The 17,696-nt window shown below is 46.9% G+C and overlaps 1 protein-coding gene across 2 annotated transcripts in view; it reads right to left on the bottom strand.

Annotated features, from left to right (window-relative positions):
• RBKS (ribokinase) overlaps positions 1–17,696 on the bottom strand; it is a 381,325-nt gene continuing 363,629 nt past the window's right edge. For both annotated transcript variants that reach the window (XM_069236222.1, XM_069236223.1), the window contains one exon: positions 1–674. In XM_069236222.1, coding sequence (XP_069092323.1) covers positions 501–674 — 174 coding nt within the window. In that variant the 3' untranslated portion in view covers positions 1–500. The remainder of the gene's footprint in view (positions 675–17,696) is intronic.

Genomic DNA, 17,696 nt, shown 5'->3' with positions numbered 1-17,696 from the left:
TTAACATAGCACCATGAACCAATCCTTTATTGCAATAAAGAACTGACCATATTACAAAACCCGAGAGTAGAATTTTATACTCTCCTCACCTGTTTTTATATTTAAAGATACACTGCTACAACCTAATGCTAGAGATTTCTATAAAACAGTATGTGTATTTTCCCAGTTCATCAGAGAACCACCAGGATAGTCACTTTTCCATAAACAACAAATCACCCCCTCCAAATTTCAATTGTTTGCACAAAACTTAAGAGTAAAAAATTAGTGAATGTAATTACTACACCACTCCCACTGTGTGTTACGCTAAAAGAACACGCCATTTGGAAATTCACTTATACGGAACAATAAAAATAATCTTTTTTCTTTGATCCTATTTCCACACTAACTATTATTTTCAATGATCAACCAATCTATAATGTGAAATTCCCAAATGGCTACTTGAGGCAGAAAACTCTATAAGATCGTATTGTTGAACGTTCCATTCCAAGTTGGCCAGAGTTCTAAAAAAGGGCTTGAGCAAGGTCCTTCCTGAAGGGATAGGATGACTGGGTCCCCGCTGATTGGACGCTTACTGATGCTATCGAGCAAGATCGGTTGATCATTTCTTCCATGCCCAGATCCGGATAGTAAGCCATGTAGAAAGCCAAAGCCCCAACAAAACTGTCACCAGCACCCTAAAAAAAGAACAAAGAAATAAATTATGGGGACATTTATCAACTACTTAAGCAACCTTCATAAAACCTGATACTGTGAAAGCTGGTTTTTAGGTGGACCCAGGTAAAGTTCAAAGAAACATATAGTGTGTACGAATATCCTGCGCCTCTCTAAAGCGCTAAAAATCAGGGGTTTAAATACCAAATTTTGCATATGAAAACATTTAATTCTACAGACACATAATGGAGGGAGCAAAAAAAAATCAACTCTTCATCAAAAGAGAACACAATTTTATAAAACGTCACATTGCCTTAGCATCTAAGAATTATCCTACTACATGAATATTGATTCTGTCCACTCTATGTTAATGTCATCTGGAGATAGCAGGACAACAGCAGCTTGTTATTGTGAATGAATGAAATACAGAGTGCCAGCGAAAGAGCCTTCAGAAAGGCAACATTACTGTACTAAGTTTTCTTCGAGAACAGCTAGAACACCCTCAATGGAAAGAACTCTGCCTGACTTTGTGCTGCAAAAATAATAAACAGTGTACCTACAGAAGGAGCCATCCATTTTGAACAAGATGGTGACAGGACCTAAACTGAGGCTATGTTAATATAAACCAGAAAACACACTTTAATATGTCACAGTGAAATCCTTTCGAATGCACTAGCACCATGTAAATGAGTAAAAACAACATGTGATGGACGGAATGCTGAACATTGTCAAACACTCACCCCCAGTCATAGATCTGGGTTTAATCCATCGTTCTTTTGCTCACCATGCCACCCCAGTTTGGACCCAGCCATATGCAAATCAGTCTTGACCCTGTTCCTCATGGGAACAGTCCAGACCGAACTGCCAAGCCAGGTCCTCACTGGACCGTAAACAAGCATCCTGGGACCGGTTTCGGGGTTTCACCCCTCATCAGCCAGGCTAGCTTGAATCCAGTGGCATGGGAAGCACGGGACCCACGTCTGGGCATACCCTTCGCACTTAGGGCGACAAAGCAAAAACAACAAGTGATGGACGGAATGCTGAACATTGTCAAACACTCACCCCAGTCATAGATCTGGGTTTAATCCATCGTTCTTTTGCATGTAAATGAGTTAACATACGATCAAGAGTAAATCGACTTTCTGCATATTGTTAATAATGCACAACAATATGAAATGCACAAAAACGTCAACACCATACATAACATGGCCTCAAATGTCTGATGTATAGAGTAGTTGGGGTATCGGTTATCTTTTGGGTATTTCTGTATAATTCTATGTGCCTCAGCCTTATGAAGTTCAATGTATCATGTTTGAATATTGATTTTATAGGTTAATGTTGTTTATCCTAACTGTGTAAAAACTAAATGGAAAAAACATGAAAAAGGCTTTTACTCTTGCCCTCACCCTGTAGGACTTATTGCCAGGTACATCATCATTCCTGTTTTTGAGAAACTTCCCTGTCTAAAGCGAATACAATTATCTCAGAAATTCTCAGTTAATGCATGAGATGGAGTGTGTTTTGTGACTTTGCCTAACACTCATAAAGCATTACAGAGAGGCTCACTGCAACTGATGCAAACTGAGACATAAAATAGGCCCAGGCTCCAATATAGAAGTGGTCCCCATTACCGAATCAGACGGCTAGAAAACTGGCCCAGGTTTGCGAATCGGGGCAGTTTTGAACTTCTACAGACACACTGTATAGGTGTTTGCAAGGTATGGGAGACTGCATGCATTAGTTAATTGCTGCGTGCAATGTTTGTGATAATAACGGGGAAATCCACCGTGAAACACAGTCTTCCATCCATAAACAGGACCACAAACAGCCAAAAAACCTACCCACAAATTTACCCATCAGACCAGCCCTTCTGGCACTGCAAAATTGCCCTGCTGGGCAGACCGATCCTGCTGGGCGCAGCGAGATGTCGAAGTGGGCGGGATGTACTGGGAACAAAATTCTCAAGCTTTTTTTTTCTTATCATTTTACCAATTTTTCTGTAAAAACACACATTCCTGGGGTCTCCTACACAGCTAAAGAAGAAACAAACCTTCAGGATGCCTACTACCTGAAAATGTAAATATGTGCAATTGGGTAACCATCAAATCTAAAGACTGTGTGGGAGCCAGTATAGAATGTAAAGGATAGAATCAGTTTGGATCTTGGTGAAAAAAAAGCTATTTTTCTTGAGATGTCCTGCAATGGTGTTGCCATTCCTAAACTGTATTCTTTTATTGAAAACAAATCTGAAAAGGTTTGCACGAGCTACAGTCTGAATGTGTATTACTAAAAATATAATATTTGAAAGCTCTGTATTCACGTAAGCACTGAGGGCCACATTTACAAGAAACTGGTGCAGGGCTGCACCAAAATTAGCATCGCCACGCGACACCAGTTTTAAAACGCAGGGATGCGCCATATTTACAAGAATATGGTGCAGTGCACCCCTGCTGTTCCCCCTGCACTAAATTAGGCATCCTGCGCCAATGCAGGCATCCTTTCACCATAGTGCAAGGGGGTCTGCGCTAAGCGTGGCTCTTCCTGCACATAAACAATCTACAGTGGCATTTTGCTTCTTCTATGTGTGCTGCACAATGCTGCATACATAGGAAAAGTAAAAAAATAAGAAGGAAGAAATGTATTCCTCCTCATTGTGCTATGCTAACGCCACCCCTGGGGTGCGTTAGATTTTGGCGCAGCCACAGATTTATGATTTCTTGTAAATTTGGGGCCACATCAAAAGCAATGGGTGTTGCAGTGAAGTGCCCACTGCAACACTTATTACACCCCCCTCTGACTTGAAAACTGCAGAGGGGTCCATATTTACAAGGAGGGGCAAAGACATAAAAAGTGGGGCTACACCTCCTTGTAAGTATGGGGAAGTGGTTCGCGCCACCGGAGCATCGCAAAAAGTGATGCTTCCGTGGTGCTAGGGCCTTGTAAATCTGGCTCTGAATCTTTTTACACATTTTGTGGCAGCCTTTCATATACTGTGTCTAACACATATTTTTTAACTAATGACTTACACCTTCAGGTAAGTTAAATGATGGGAACTCATTGCGCTATAAATATATGTCACTGTTCACCCACACCATTTAGGTTCTGTATTACACATGTGGGCCTATGCACCCGCTTTGTACGCCCCCCTGACACTACGGTTTTACGGAAGGGGTCTCAGAGGTTCTGTATCCCCTTGAGTAATACTGATAGCCCGGGCACCCATCTAGTGCCAGCACTGTTGTGAGAGGGTGTCCCCTTATTTGCATCTCAGCGTGGCCACTTTGGCTCTATGCCTGCACCCTATTATAGATAGGAGCACAGAAGGAAACAGGCTTTCAGGAGGCACACTGGCAGTGCACCACAAAAATGTGTTGCACTGTTATTGTGCCCCCTGAGAAGCCCTCTGGTGGTGGGATATGGGGCTACCATGGATTCCCCCTTCAGGTATCGTCCTGCAGGTGGGTGCAGTCACTGCATCCGCCTGCAGGGGGATCTCTTTACCTTCTTTAAAATGCAGGCAGCTTGCAGTCTGCACTGTTAAACATGAGCGGCTTGGAAGAAGCCGCTCTGTATTTTACTAAAGGAGCTGGCTCCAGGACAGGCGCAAGTTCACAGCTGCCCTGATGCAGCACATTCATAATAGGTTGCACTATCGGGATCTGCGCCATGCAGGGACAGGATTCACAGCCCTGCTAAGTTTCCCAGATCCGTGTGTGATTTGCGGCTCCAGGTTTTGTCTTTGAATTGTGGGAATTGTAGGCTTGTTTATTTCATTATACAAAAAAACTACAAGTCCCAGAATTCAAAGGAAAAAACTGGCCTGGAGCAGCACGTCAGCAAACTTGCCAACCTGAATCAAGCATTTGTAATGCACTGCGTCTCACGTTTGCTCAAGTTACAGCTATCAGCGTTGTAAATTCCTAACTGTACTTTTATTGCCACTTAAATTGAAAATGAAAAGTAAAACAGTTGACATAAGCGAGCTGATTCAAAGCGTCATGGCTTCCAGGAGGAAGGAGAAGCGACACAAAAAGACATTTACTTGCAGTCAAACCTATCGGCAATCGTGCAATTATCCATGTAACGGGCAGTCTGCAAAGCAGTAACAAAACTGCCCAAGGAAGGACAAACGTAAAGCATTTACCAATGATAACAAATGATTTTTGAAAGGCAAGCCCAGGGACGAGTAAAAGTGATGGGCGTGGTTAAAATCCCAAAATGCTTACAACAGGTCAAAGCTCTTGCCCTTGACCTAGTAAAAATCCCTTTGTGAGAAGGGAGCATAGCTGTGGAGGGGCGGGGCTTTATGCTGGAGTACCTTTGAGGCCCATGTGCCCCCATGCCTTGCCCCCATTGACCCCCCCTCTGAAAAAACGATAAACAGGAAGGTTGCTGGGGGATGCAGTCTGTGTTCTGGGGTGTTTTCACATCTCTTAAGAGGCATGCTGTTTACAGCCTTCAAAGAGGAGCTGGAAATCCACACTTTTAGTGGTTTCCAGCTCCTGTTTCCTGCCACCGTGTGTATGTGTATTTCGACTCCTCACCGGGTGAAAGCAGACGAAATCGTCTGACACAAGGTGGCACTGTGAGTTGGCAGGTCTGCATCATGCATGGACCCCAACCTTGGCAGCTATGGATTCACATTAGCGAGACTCAGGTTACACCTACAGACATCTGAAGTGATTGGTTTTAACGACTGACTGTTCCTACCAGAACAATTTATTTCTTGCAGATTGGTTTAATTTACATTAATTCATCATTTTACATGCAATAAATCACATTCAGGCGGGAGACTCCGGATTTTTTAAGCCAAAAATTGCTCAACTTTGGCTGTCTCCCAACGGCAATCGACTCTGCTTCAGTAGAAGTCAATGAGAGAATTAATTCTCCTAATTATATATCTGTTAAACTCTCCACTTTCCTATTATAAAATGTTAGCATGCATGGATGTAAGAGGTGCACGTTATTTTTATATGGACTTATCTATAGGTGAAAGTCCTGCAAAACATTTACAGTTTTGCTCAGATCACAGTTCCCTTTCTTATTTTAAGCGTTTCAACTGCTGGGTACGGCCTGGCAAAGACAGAGAAGCAAGCGAACACCCTGCGCTTCCCGTGCCTGGAGCCTGGCCCACACCCAGGCAGATTTATGGAGGCGTCGCCCGCGAGCCACGAGCAGACCCCACTGGCTGTTAACCCCTTGCATTCCTGCGCCGTGAGTCGGATCCCTTTCCCTGCAAAAGCGAGCATATTTTTTTGCGCGCGTCTGCCATTTGATATTGGATCAAAGGGCAGAAAGCAGGGCTGAAATTCTTCTGGAAAATATCTGTGGTTTCGGCCTGGGGAAAACGGAAAAAATCACGATCTCCCATAATCCAATGCACTTTTCACCTTGGACTTCAGACATCAAAATACGCGGCAGATGAAACATATTAGGGGGTTCTGGAGGGAATTGTCTACGGGAACGTTAAACTTCAGGGAAATGTGGTGATTTCATTGTGGTCGGGTTTATTGCAGCCTGACACGATGCAGACCCGAGGGGAAAGGTGTGTAAAACGCGTCGTGGATTACCTGTACCTTTGGAAGCATCCATCCTGTTCCTCTGTGGTTGGCTTTCCTCCTTTCATTTGGCTCATGAGCTTCGTAGGGTGACCAGAAGCGCTTTACATAAGCACCACTTACATAACACAAGGACACATCCATTTTTTGAAGGCACAGGGAGAGTAAGTGATTTGCCCAAAATCACATGAGGAGTTCCAAAGTCGGCAGTAGAAATTCAGCAGTTATGGTAACTATAGCTCGCTCCCCAAGGTCACTATAAGTCGCGCCCCGCCATGCACAGATTTCTCATCAATATCAATGATGCCATAGAAGGTGTCATTAATGATGTAATTTGTGGAGTAATTAGCTGTGCATGGTGAAGGCACAAGTTATAGTTACCCTAGGGCGCGAGTTATAGTTACTTGATGTGCTGCCACTACCCTCCATTTAGCTTGATGTCCCCGCCCACTTCTCCTGCCCTCCTTTGTTCAATTCTACACCCCATCATTGCCCCCTGCTTAGCCTCTGTGCTTAACATGCTGCCCCTTCCCTCGTTCCCCCTGCCCTCCAGTGTCTGTGTGCTTGCCCCAGCACCCTCTTTTTTGCCCACCATATTTCATATTTCTCTGTGGAGAAGTGTGGCTCAATGGTTAGCGCGGCAGACCCTGATGCAGAAATATGGCCCGGGACCAGGGTTCAATTCCCGCCTCGGCAGGTCTTGGGCTCAATTTCATCGGACCTGATAATTCTCGCATCAGTGCCTAATCTAATTCATGGGTCCCACTCTGTAACTGGGCAATAGCTTGCTTAATCTACACAACGGCCCCAACAGCGCTGGGATGCCTGGCTTCACCTTGGAGGTTGCCCAGGAATGGGCACCTCACAGGGAAAAGCCAGGAGGGGTTCCACAGCGGTATGCGTACAGCGCCTTGAGACCCTAACGGGTGAGTAGTGCGCTATACAAGTACGAAGTTTACAGTTTATGGACCTGCCACTGCCCCTCTGTTGTCTGTGTCCAGCCCCTACCCATACCTTCTGTCCTCCAGGGTCCTTTGTGCACGCAGTTGCCCCCTCCCTCTTGCCAACCATGGCGGTTGTGCTGCCACTAACCCGGTGGCCATGCATGTCCTTCTGTGCTGCCACTTCCCCTCCCACCTGCTTTGTGTGGTCAGCTTGCCGCCGCTGACCCCCTCCTATTTTCCCTCCATTGTCTGTGTATATAGTCTCACTGTTGAATTCCTTGATGTGTTGTGCTTCCAGTGCCCATCCCGCCTGCCCTCCATGGTCAGCTTGTTGCTCCAGCCCTGTCCCCTTGCTCTCTGCCCTCTGTTTTCTTAGTGTAGGCCCCTATCCCCTCTCTTCTGCCATGTCTGGTCCGTTATCGTGCCCCTCTCCCCTCCCTCCTGCCCTTCATGGTCTGTTATACTGCAACTCTCCCTCCTGTCTGTCCGGTATGGTCAACTTGCTGCCCTTGCCCTTTTCTCCTTTGCTCTCTGTTGTCCATGTGCATGGCCCTGTCCCCTCCCTATTGCTTCCATGATCCGTTGTGCTACACTCTTGTCCCGTTTGCCCTGTGTGGTGTATTGTGCTGCTGCAACTCCTGATGCTTGTTGTTACAAATGGGGTCCAGTTGGGTGGGCAATGCGTTGTTTTTCTCCCTCACAAGAGAGCGATGCGTTGATTTCCAGACAGGGCACCTCGAATCCGCACTGGTTCACGATGACTTTGACGCCTAACGACGATGCGTGAGAAATAGAGTTGCACAGTGTTAGAAAACCGCGCTGCGTGGGGGGTTGTGTCATTATCAGCAGCCACAAACGGGTGTTCTGTTGTTTCCCCAGCCGCGATGCGTCAATCTCCCAGCTGCGATGCAGGTGGAGCGTCGATTCTTGCCGCAAAGTGGGTGGCGTGTCGTTTTTCAGCCGTGTTACAGGTGGTGCATCGAAAATTTCCCTGCATGCTGTTCTGTGTGTGGATTTCAGTCTTTGTTTTGCCAACTTCACCTCTCAAGGTCCTAGGGACTGGATGGGGCAGTACTTGGCAGGGCTGGAGTCTTAGCAGGGAGTCCAGGTGCTAGGAGAGGAAGTCTTTGATGGCCCTGAGTCTTCAAAACAGGAGGCAAGCTCAATCCAAGCCCTTGGATATTCTTCACAAGCTGGAATATACTACAAAGTCCAGTCTTTGTCCTCTTTCAGGCAGAAGCAGCAACTGCATGCCAACCCAGCAAAGCTCAGTCATAGGCAAAGGGGCAGTACTCCTCCTCCAGCTCTTCCCTTTGGCAGAGGTTCCGCTTGATTCCAGAAATAATCTAAAAATATGGGGGTTTGGGTCCACTACTTATATCCCTTTCTACCTTTGAAGTAGGCAACCCTCCAAGGAAATTCTCTGTTGTTCACAAGATCCTGCCTTGACCAGGCCTGGCTCCCGACTCACACCAGGGGGTTGGAGACTGCATTCTGTGAAGGCAGGCACAGCCTATTCAGGTGTAAGTGACCACTCCTCCCTCCACTCTAGCTCAGATGGCCCATCAGGATATGCAGGCTACAACCCAGCTCCCTTTGTGTCACTGTCTAGAGGGAATTCACAAACAGTCCAACTGTCAGTCTGACCCAGACAGGGAATACACAAGAAGGCAGAGTCACAGAATGCTTTAAACAAGAAAATGCCCACTTTCTAAAAGTGGCATTTTCAAACTGACAATTTAAAAACCAACTTTACCAAAATATGTATTTTTAAATGGTGAGTTCAGAGACACCAAACTCTAAATTTCTATCAGCCCCCAAAGAGGAACTGCACTTAAAAGACATTTAAAGGCAGCCCCCATGTTAACCCATGAGAGAGATAGGCCTTGCAACAGTGAAAAATGAATTTGGCAGTATTTCACTATTAGAACATGTCAAACACATCAGTACATGTCCCACCTTTAACACACACTGCACCCTGCCCAATGGGCAACCTAGGGCCTACCTAAGGGGTGCCTTACATGTATAAAAAGGAAAGGTTTGGGCTTGGCAAGTGGGAACACTTCCCAGGTCGAATTGGCAGTTTAAAACTGCACACACAGATACTGCAGTGTCAGGTCTAAGACATGTTTACAGGGCCACTCGTGGGTGACACAACCAGTGCTGCAGGCCCACTAGTAGCAATTGATTTACAGGCCCTGGGCACCTCTAGTGCACTTTACTAGGGACTTACTAGTAAATCAAATGTGCCAATCATGGAAAAGCCAATTACACATACAGTTTACACAGGGAGCACTTGCACTTTAGCACTTTTAAGCAGTGGTAAAGTGCCCAGAGTACCAAACACAGAGTCCAGCACACAGTCAACACATGGGAAGCAGAGCAAAAAAGACAGGAGACCAGGTCTAACATCTGTCCTGTAAGGTCAGTTTGGTGCCCCTGATCATCTCCCTCCTACCCTCTGTTATTCAAATCCATGTCCCTACCCTATTCCTCTTGCCCTCAGTGATCCAATGTACCATACTTGCCAACATTTTGAACTTGGTAAGGGAGATTTTGAAAAAAAAAAAAAAACCTGGGGAATTCACTGACAAATTGAAAAAGAGACTTCAGACAGGACACCAATAAAATAAAGCCCTTTTGGGCTTAAAGACATTGGGAGTCTCCTGCCAGAATCGGGTCTGTTGGCACGTATGACTATACTGACATTACCTCTTCTTTCTGCCCCAAATGGTCTATTATATTGCCACAGCCTTTCTTGCCTATCCCTCATGGTTAGTTTTTGCCCCTGCCCCCCTTTTCCCACGCCCTCCATGGTCCTTTGTGCTGCCACTGCCCCTCCCGCCTGCCCAGTGTGGTCAACTTGTTGCCTCTGCACCTTCAGACCACAGCAAGTGCTTCACGCTCAATTGCACTCCACCTATGTTCACAGGGAAGTAACCTCCTACTAACGAAGGCTACAGGCTGGTCTAAGCCCTCATTATTTAATGTGATAACACTTCTCCCACATCCTGCTCTGAAGAATCAGTCTGAACGACAAATTCTTTAGAGAAGTCAGGTGCCTTTAGCACAGGGGCCGTGCACATGGCTGCCTTCAGGGCATCAAAAGCTGTCTGGCAAGCCTCAGTCCAAATCACCTTTCTGGGTTGCTTCTTGGACGGTAATTCAGTCAATGCAGCAACAATAGTGCCGTACCCCTTGACAGACCTCCTATAGTATCCTGTGAGAACTAAAAACGCTCTCACCTCAGTCTAGGTCTTGGGAGGCTCCCAAGCCAGAATAGTGTCAATCTGTGGCTGTAGGTTTGCCACCTGGCCACTACCCACCTGGTGTCCTAAGTACACCACAGAACCCTGCTCTATTTGACACTTACTTGCCTTAATAATGAGGCCTGCCTTCTGCATGGCCTCTAACACTTTTCAGAGGTGCTGCAAGTGTTCCTCCCAAGGACTACTAGTGGAAAACTCAATAATCCCAAGACCTAACATTTTGGACACCTCCTCCTTGATATTAGTCCTGACCTTGTCAGACACCCTGTAAATCTTGTGTTGTACTGGTGGACTGTCCCCAGTCTCCACATCACGTGTACACAAATTAGTGACCTCTGGGACCAAGGAAAACAGTGAGGCAAGCTGTCACAACACCTGACGACAGTCCCTTTGTTGCTCAGGGGTCGGGTGGTGGAGAGGTTCACACCCTCCACAGACCCAACTTTCTCATTAGCAGACAGGAGGTCAGGAAGAGGCTCACTCTCTTCTTCCACCCCATCGTCTGTTGCTAGGAGCATTGTCAACTCAAACCTCTCAAAGTGAGATTTGAGGCGGTCCACATGCCGGACCCTCAAAGGTTCCTGGGAGTCCACAAGTTCACCAGATAGGTGACATCACTCTTGCACTCCACCACCTCAAAAGGCCCAGTCCACTTGTCCTGGAGAATCCTAGGCTCCACTGGGGCCATCACCCACACTTTTTGGCCAGGCTGAAACCAGAGTGGCATTCTGGTCATACCAGCGTTTCAGATCTTCCTTGCTTGCTTCCATGTTCTCCTGAGCAAGCTTCCTGAAGTGGGCTGTCTGGTTCCTAAATGCCAGCATGTAACTAAATACATCCTGGAGGGGCTTACTGGAGGCCTTCTCCATGCCTTTCCTAACCAGACTTAGAGGTCCTCTCACAGGGTGTCCATACAACAATTCAAATGGACTAAAACCAAGCCTCTTTTGTGGCACCTCCCTGTAAGCAATCAGAAGGCATGGCAAGAGAATGTCCCACTTATTCCTTAAGGGCTCTGACAGGCCCATAATCATGCCTTTCAAGGTGCAGTTGAATTTCTCAACCAGACCATTTCTTTGGGTGTGGTAAGGCGTGGTGGACGTATATGTCACCCCACCCTCCTTCCAAAAAAGTCTTCATGTAAGTAGATATGAAGTTGGTACCCCTATCAGATACCACCTCCTTGGAGAACCCCACACAGGTAAAAACCCCCATCAATGCCCGTCCCACCACAGGAGCTGAGATTGATCTCAAAGGAATGGCTTCTGGGTACCTGGTGGCAGGTACCAAGACCAGGATAAACCTGTTGCCCATGGCTGTCTTGGGATCCAGAGGCCCCACAATGTCAATACCCACCCTTTCAAAGGGGGTGGGGTGCTGACAACAGGAAAAGGTTGGAGGGGAGCCTTCCATTTCCCCCCACTCTTGCCACTTGCCTGACAAGTTTGGAAGACCTACAATATGCATCAGAGACCCTGCGCATTTGGGGCCAGTAAAAGTGGGTGACAAGCCTCTCAAAGGTCTTGTACTGCCCCAAATTTCCAGCCAAAGGCACATCATGAGCCAAACCCAGTAGGAAGCCTCTGAAGCACTGGGGTACCACCAGCACCCAGGCTGACCCAGGCTCAGCAACCTTAGGCTTGCTATAGAGGAGGCCATCCTCCCAATAAATCAGATGTGATCAAGACTCCTTGCCAGATGCCTGGTCTGCAGCCTGCTGCCGCAACCCTCCAGAGTACGGGATGTCTTATGTGCCTCACAGAATGCTTCACTGGTAGGTCCCCATTCCTGCTGCCACTGAGTCAGCTCAGGGACCTACCCCAGCTCAGCAACCTGTTCCCCTGTAGGCTCTGGGGCATCCCCCTCTGGTTCTGCCTCCTCCCAGACCGTGGAATCGTCTGGGGCCAGTTTCCCGCGCCCCTTGCCCTTCCTCCTTCTGGCAGACACCTGGGCCACTCTTTCAGGCTCCAAGGTCTCCTGATCACCCTGACAGTCTGCCATTGACCGGGTAGACACACATAACCACCCTGGCAAACCCAACATCTCCAAGTAAGACCTATGCTCCACCTCATTCAAGGGGAATCATCCAGGTCTTTTCCAAGCAGACAATCTACAGGCATGGTTGGATTCACAGCTACCCTCAAGGAACCTGAGCCCCCCCCACACTCAAAGGGAACCTGCTCCACTTTGCACAGGGGCTCAGAGTTGTCTACTGTAACAACTTGGTGAACTGCATGGGGAACTACCTGCCCTTCAGACACCAGGTGACTTCTCACAGTAGTCACACTGGCTCCTGTGTCTCTCAGAGTCTCCACCTTCTGTCCATTGATGGTCACCCACTGCCTGTACTATTTACTGTTCTCAGGCACAATGGTCCTCTGGACCATCTCACTGTCCCCATAGTGAGACAAGGGTCATCTCAGCCGGCTTCCACTCACCTGGAACCAACTCCTCCCCAAGAGCTACACTGGCCAAACCCTGTGATTGAGCACCAGTGGGTGCCTGTGTCCCCTTGGGAAATTTGGGATATGTCCTCAGATGACCCACCTGATAACATGCAAAGCACTTAGGGGGACCCTTATCTGCAGGTTTCCTTGTAGAGACCCATGGTTTCTTTTCTGCTGGGGGCTGGGAATCCTTACCGTGGGAACTAGGTTGGGGCCCTTTGGAGAACTCCCCGTTTACCCTTACCTCCCCCACTTCTTCTGATGGGGACCCTGTCCACCCTTGGCATGGTCTCCCTCACACCTCTTATGGACTTTGGTGCTCTCCCATCAGTGCACTTCCTGTGAAAGCTTTCTGGCGTCTGTCAGCTTGCTGTCAATCAGGTGCTGGCACAGCTCTGGAAAACAAAGACTGGACAAGTGCTCCCAAGCAATCAAATTGTACAGCCCCTCAAAAGTTGTCACCTTGTTGCCCTTCACCCAACCATCCAGTGACCTGCAAAGAGTCAACACATTCCAACCAGGTTTGGGATTCCTTCTTTTTGTAGGACCTAAACTTATCCTTGTACTGCTCAGGGGTGAGACCATATCTTGTGAGTAGAACAGTCTTCATGATAGAGTAGGTGAGCCCCTGAGGGTCCCCTAAGGATGTCAGAGTCTCCCTTCACTCTGACTCAAAGTGCTTCCACAGACCCTCCCCCCCAATGTGCTTCAGGTACCATGTTCATGTGGAGAGCCGACTCATACCCGATTGAACCACAGATATATGTCATCATCCCTCTTGTAACTTAATTAATCACCAGATCCTTAGGAATGTGTACCCTCCTCTCAGGCTGCACTGATGTACTGCTGCCACCATCTCTGCTACACTGGCTCCTCTGGTCCTGCTCCCTTAAACTGAGCTCATGAGCCAATAGTATTTTTTCTCTTCTATGGCCAACCTTCTCTCTTCCATCTCCATTTTAAGCTTCTCTAATTGCAACTGATGCACCCTCTCTGCCTGTCTGTCCTGCAACTACTCAGGAGTCAGACCCTTGGATGACACACTGCTACCTGCCCTGGAGACCCTCCCCTGAGGCAGAACAGGTACATCCACTACTGCATTACTCTGCACCTCCTCACTCTCATCCTCCTCCTCTATGTGCCCTCCCTAGCCTCCTTGACTGCCACCCAGGCCCTCAATGCCTTTTGCAGCTCCTCCTTCCTGGCAGAGCTCTTGATTGGGCAGGCAAGAGCCTTACAAAATTGCTTATGTTGAGCCACTGTGTAGTCCTCCAGTTTCTCCAACTCAAAACAGCCTTTGGAGACACAGCTGGTGCATCCCCAGATTGAGACATGTTGGCAAGGTTCACTCAAAAGTGCAAAGTTCCAAAAGAACAGAGAGGTCCCAAGAGAAGTAAACAAATTACAGAAATATGGAAGCAGGAGAAAGTTCAAAAAGAGAAAAAGCATAAACACAAAGACATGTAGTATGTTGTCACTTAATGGTCTGCACGGAAACAGTCATGTACACTTAATCACTGCATGTCAAGTACAAATAAATGTGCAATCCTCACCACTGATCACCAATGTTAGAAATGGGGTCTCTGGTTGGCAGTCATTTTGCACTCTGTCCAAGCAGGGACCCTCAATCTAGTCAGGGTAATGGACATACACACTCAGATAACTCCTACTCACCCCCTTGGTAGCTTGGCACAAGCAGTCAGGCTTATCTCAAAGGCAATGTGTAAAGTATTTGTACCAACACACAGAGTAATAAACTGAAAACACTACAAAATGGACACCACACCAGTTTAGAAAAATAGGTAATATTTATCTAAATCAAACAAGACCAAAATAACAAAAATCCAACATACACAAGTCAAGATATAGAATTTCAAAAGAATAGGAGTCTTACTCCATAGGAAACAACTGAAACGTTGATTTTACACAAAGAACCTGGGTTGCGTCAGAAATAAAGCCACACGGGCGAGCGGGCGTCGGAAAAGTTAGCGATGCGTTGATTCCTTACTCGCAAGTGAGGCAGTGTGTGTTTTCTTCTCTGGTCGGATGGGCGATGCATCGTTTTTCTCCCTCGCAAGAGGGCGATGCGTCGATTTTCAGAAAGGGTACCTCAATGACTTTGACGCATCATTACGATGCGTGAGAAATCCGGTTGCACAGTGTTAGAAAACTGCACTGCATGGGGGTTTGTGTTGTTATCAGCAGCCACAAATGGGTGTTCTGTTGTTTCCCCAGCCGCGATGTGTCAATCTCCCAGCCGCAATGCAGGTGGAGCGTCGATTCTTGCCAAAAAGTGGGCGGTGTATAATTTTTCAGCCACATTGCAGGTGGTGCATCGAAAATGTCCCTGCATGGTGTTCTGGTGTCGAGTTTAGTCTTTGTTCTGCCAACTTTACCTCTCAAGGGCCCAGGGACTGGATGGGGCAGCCCTTGGCAGGGCAGGAGTCTTAGCAGGGAGTCCACGTGCTGGGAGAGGAAGTCTTTGATGGCCCTGAGACTTCAAAATAGGAGGCAAGCTCAATCCAAGGCCTTGGAGATTCTTCACAAGCTGGAATATGCCACAAAGTCCAGTCTTTGTCCTCTTTCAGGCAGAAGCAGCAACTGCAGACCAACCCAGCAAAGCACAGTCACAGGCAAAGGGCAGTACTCCTCCTCCAGCTCTTTAGCTCTTCTCTTTGGTAGAGGTTCCTCTTTATTCCAGAAGTAATCTAGAAATCTGGGTTTTGGGTCCACTACTTATATCCCTTTCTGCCTTTGAAGTAGGCAAACTTCAAAGAAAAGTCTCTGTTGTTCACAAGATCCTGCCTTGACCACGCCTGGCTCCAGGCTCACACCAGAGGGTTGGAGACTGCATTCTGTGAGGGCAGGCACACCCCATTCAGGTGCAAGTGACCACTCCTCCCTCCACTCTAGCTCACAGAATGCTTTAAGCAAGAAAATGCCCACTTTCTAAAAGTGGCATTTTCAAACTGACAATTTAAAAAACAACTTTACCAAAAGATGTATTTTTAAATTGTGAAATCAGAAACACCAAACTCAATTTTTCTATCAGCTCTCAAAGGGAAACTGGACTTAAAAGACATTTAAAGTCAGCCCCATGTTAACCTATGAGAGAGATAGGATTTGCAACAGTGAAAACCAAATTTGGCAGTATTTCACTATTAGAACACGTAAAACACATCAGTACATGTCCCACCTTTAACATACACTGCACCCTGCCCATGGGGCGAACTAGGACCTACCTTAGGGGTGCCTTACATGTATAAAAAGGGAAGGTTTGGGCCTGGCAAGTGGGTACACTTGCCAGGTCGAATTGGCAGTTTAAAACTGCACACACAGATACTGCAGTGGCAGGTCTGAGCCATGTTTACAAGGCTACTTGTGGGTGGCACAACCAGTGCTGCAGGCCCACTAGTAGCATTTGATTTATAGGCCCTGGGCACCTCTAGTGCACTTTACTAGGAATTTGCTAGTAAATCAAATGGGCCAATCATGGAAAAGCCAATTACACATACAGTTTAAACAGGGTGCACTTGCACTTTAGCACTTTTCAGCAGTGGTAAAGTGCCCAGAGTACCAAAAACAGAGTCCAGCACACAGTCAACACATGGGAAGCAGAGCAAAAAAGACTGGGAAGACCACGTCAAAAATGCCAGGTCTAACACCTGTCCTGTAAGGTCAGTTTGGCGCCCCTGCCCATCTCCCTCCTACCCTCTGTTATTCAAGTCCATGTCCCTACCCTATTCCTCTTGCCCTCAGTGATCCAATGTACCATACTTGCCAATATTTTGAACTTGGTAAGAGGGAGATTTTGAAAAAAAAACCTGGGGAATTCATTGACTTACACTGAAAAAGAGATTTCAGACAGGACACCAATAAAATAAAGCCCTTTTGGGCTTAAAGACATTGGGAGTCTCCTGCCTGAATCGGGTCTGTTGGCACGTATCACTGTACTGCCATTACCTCTTCCTTCTGCCCTAAATGGTCTATTATATTGCCACAACCTCTCTTGCCTGTCCTGGATGGTTAGTTTATTACCTTTGCCCCCTTTTCCCCTGCCCTCCGTGGTTGTGCTGCCACTGCCCCTCCCGCCTGCCCAGCGTGGTCAATTTGTTGCCTCTGCACCTTCCTCCTTGCCCTCAATTATCCGAGTCTGTGCCCCTGACATCTGCCTCCCCACAGTATGGCTTCAGTTGTGCCACACTTTTGTCATACGTAAGACTGTTAGCGTTCTAGTTGTTCTTTAGAACACTCTGGCAGGCTGGGGTAGAACACACGCGAATCAACTGACAGGCTGCCCCTGTTGGAAGTACATGTTTTACTGAGAATGTCAGACTTCATTCTCATATGGATGAGAAAGATAGTGTGAATTTACAGAAAATATGCTCTCATTTTAGCTTCTGGCGCACCTTCCATAACCTCTATGGGAAAATCCTGGTAAAACAGTTTTCTCTCAAACGTGATTCATGTAATCCCAGGAGAAGGTTTTTTCACAGGGTAAAATCCACTTACCAACAAATGATTTACATTGTAACTAAAATATGTTATCACCCTTTATACATTCTCGTTTTGTGACCCTCAAAACCTGCCATTCACTACAATGCATTTCAATGGGTGCTATCATGTATGTTGGTCCCAAGATGGCTGCCAGCACTTCCTGGTTGAAGTGCTGACAGCGAATCAGATCTCACCATGAGATCTGTGCTTAGGTTCCGCCCAGACATCTATATTTATTTTTCTTTTAATATCTCAAAAACCACTGAACAAATTTACACCAAATCACAAAAAGCACACTTTCTGGACCAAGATCTAGCTTTCTGCTTGATT

Source organism: Pleurodeles waltl, chromosome 5, assembly GCF_031143425.1.
Source record: "Pleurodeles waltl isolate 20211129_DDA chromosome 5, aPleWal1.hap1.20221129, whole genome shotgun sequence".
Taxonomy (NCBI): Eukaryota; Metazoa; Chordata; class Amphibia; order Caudata; family Salamandridae; genus Pleurodeles; species Pleurodeles waltl.
Note: the sequence above shows the minus strand (reverse complement) of the source record. Positions and strands in the feature narration are given on the sequence as shown.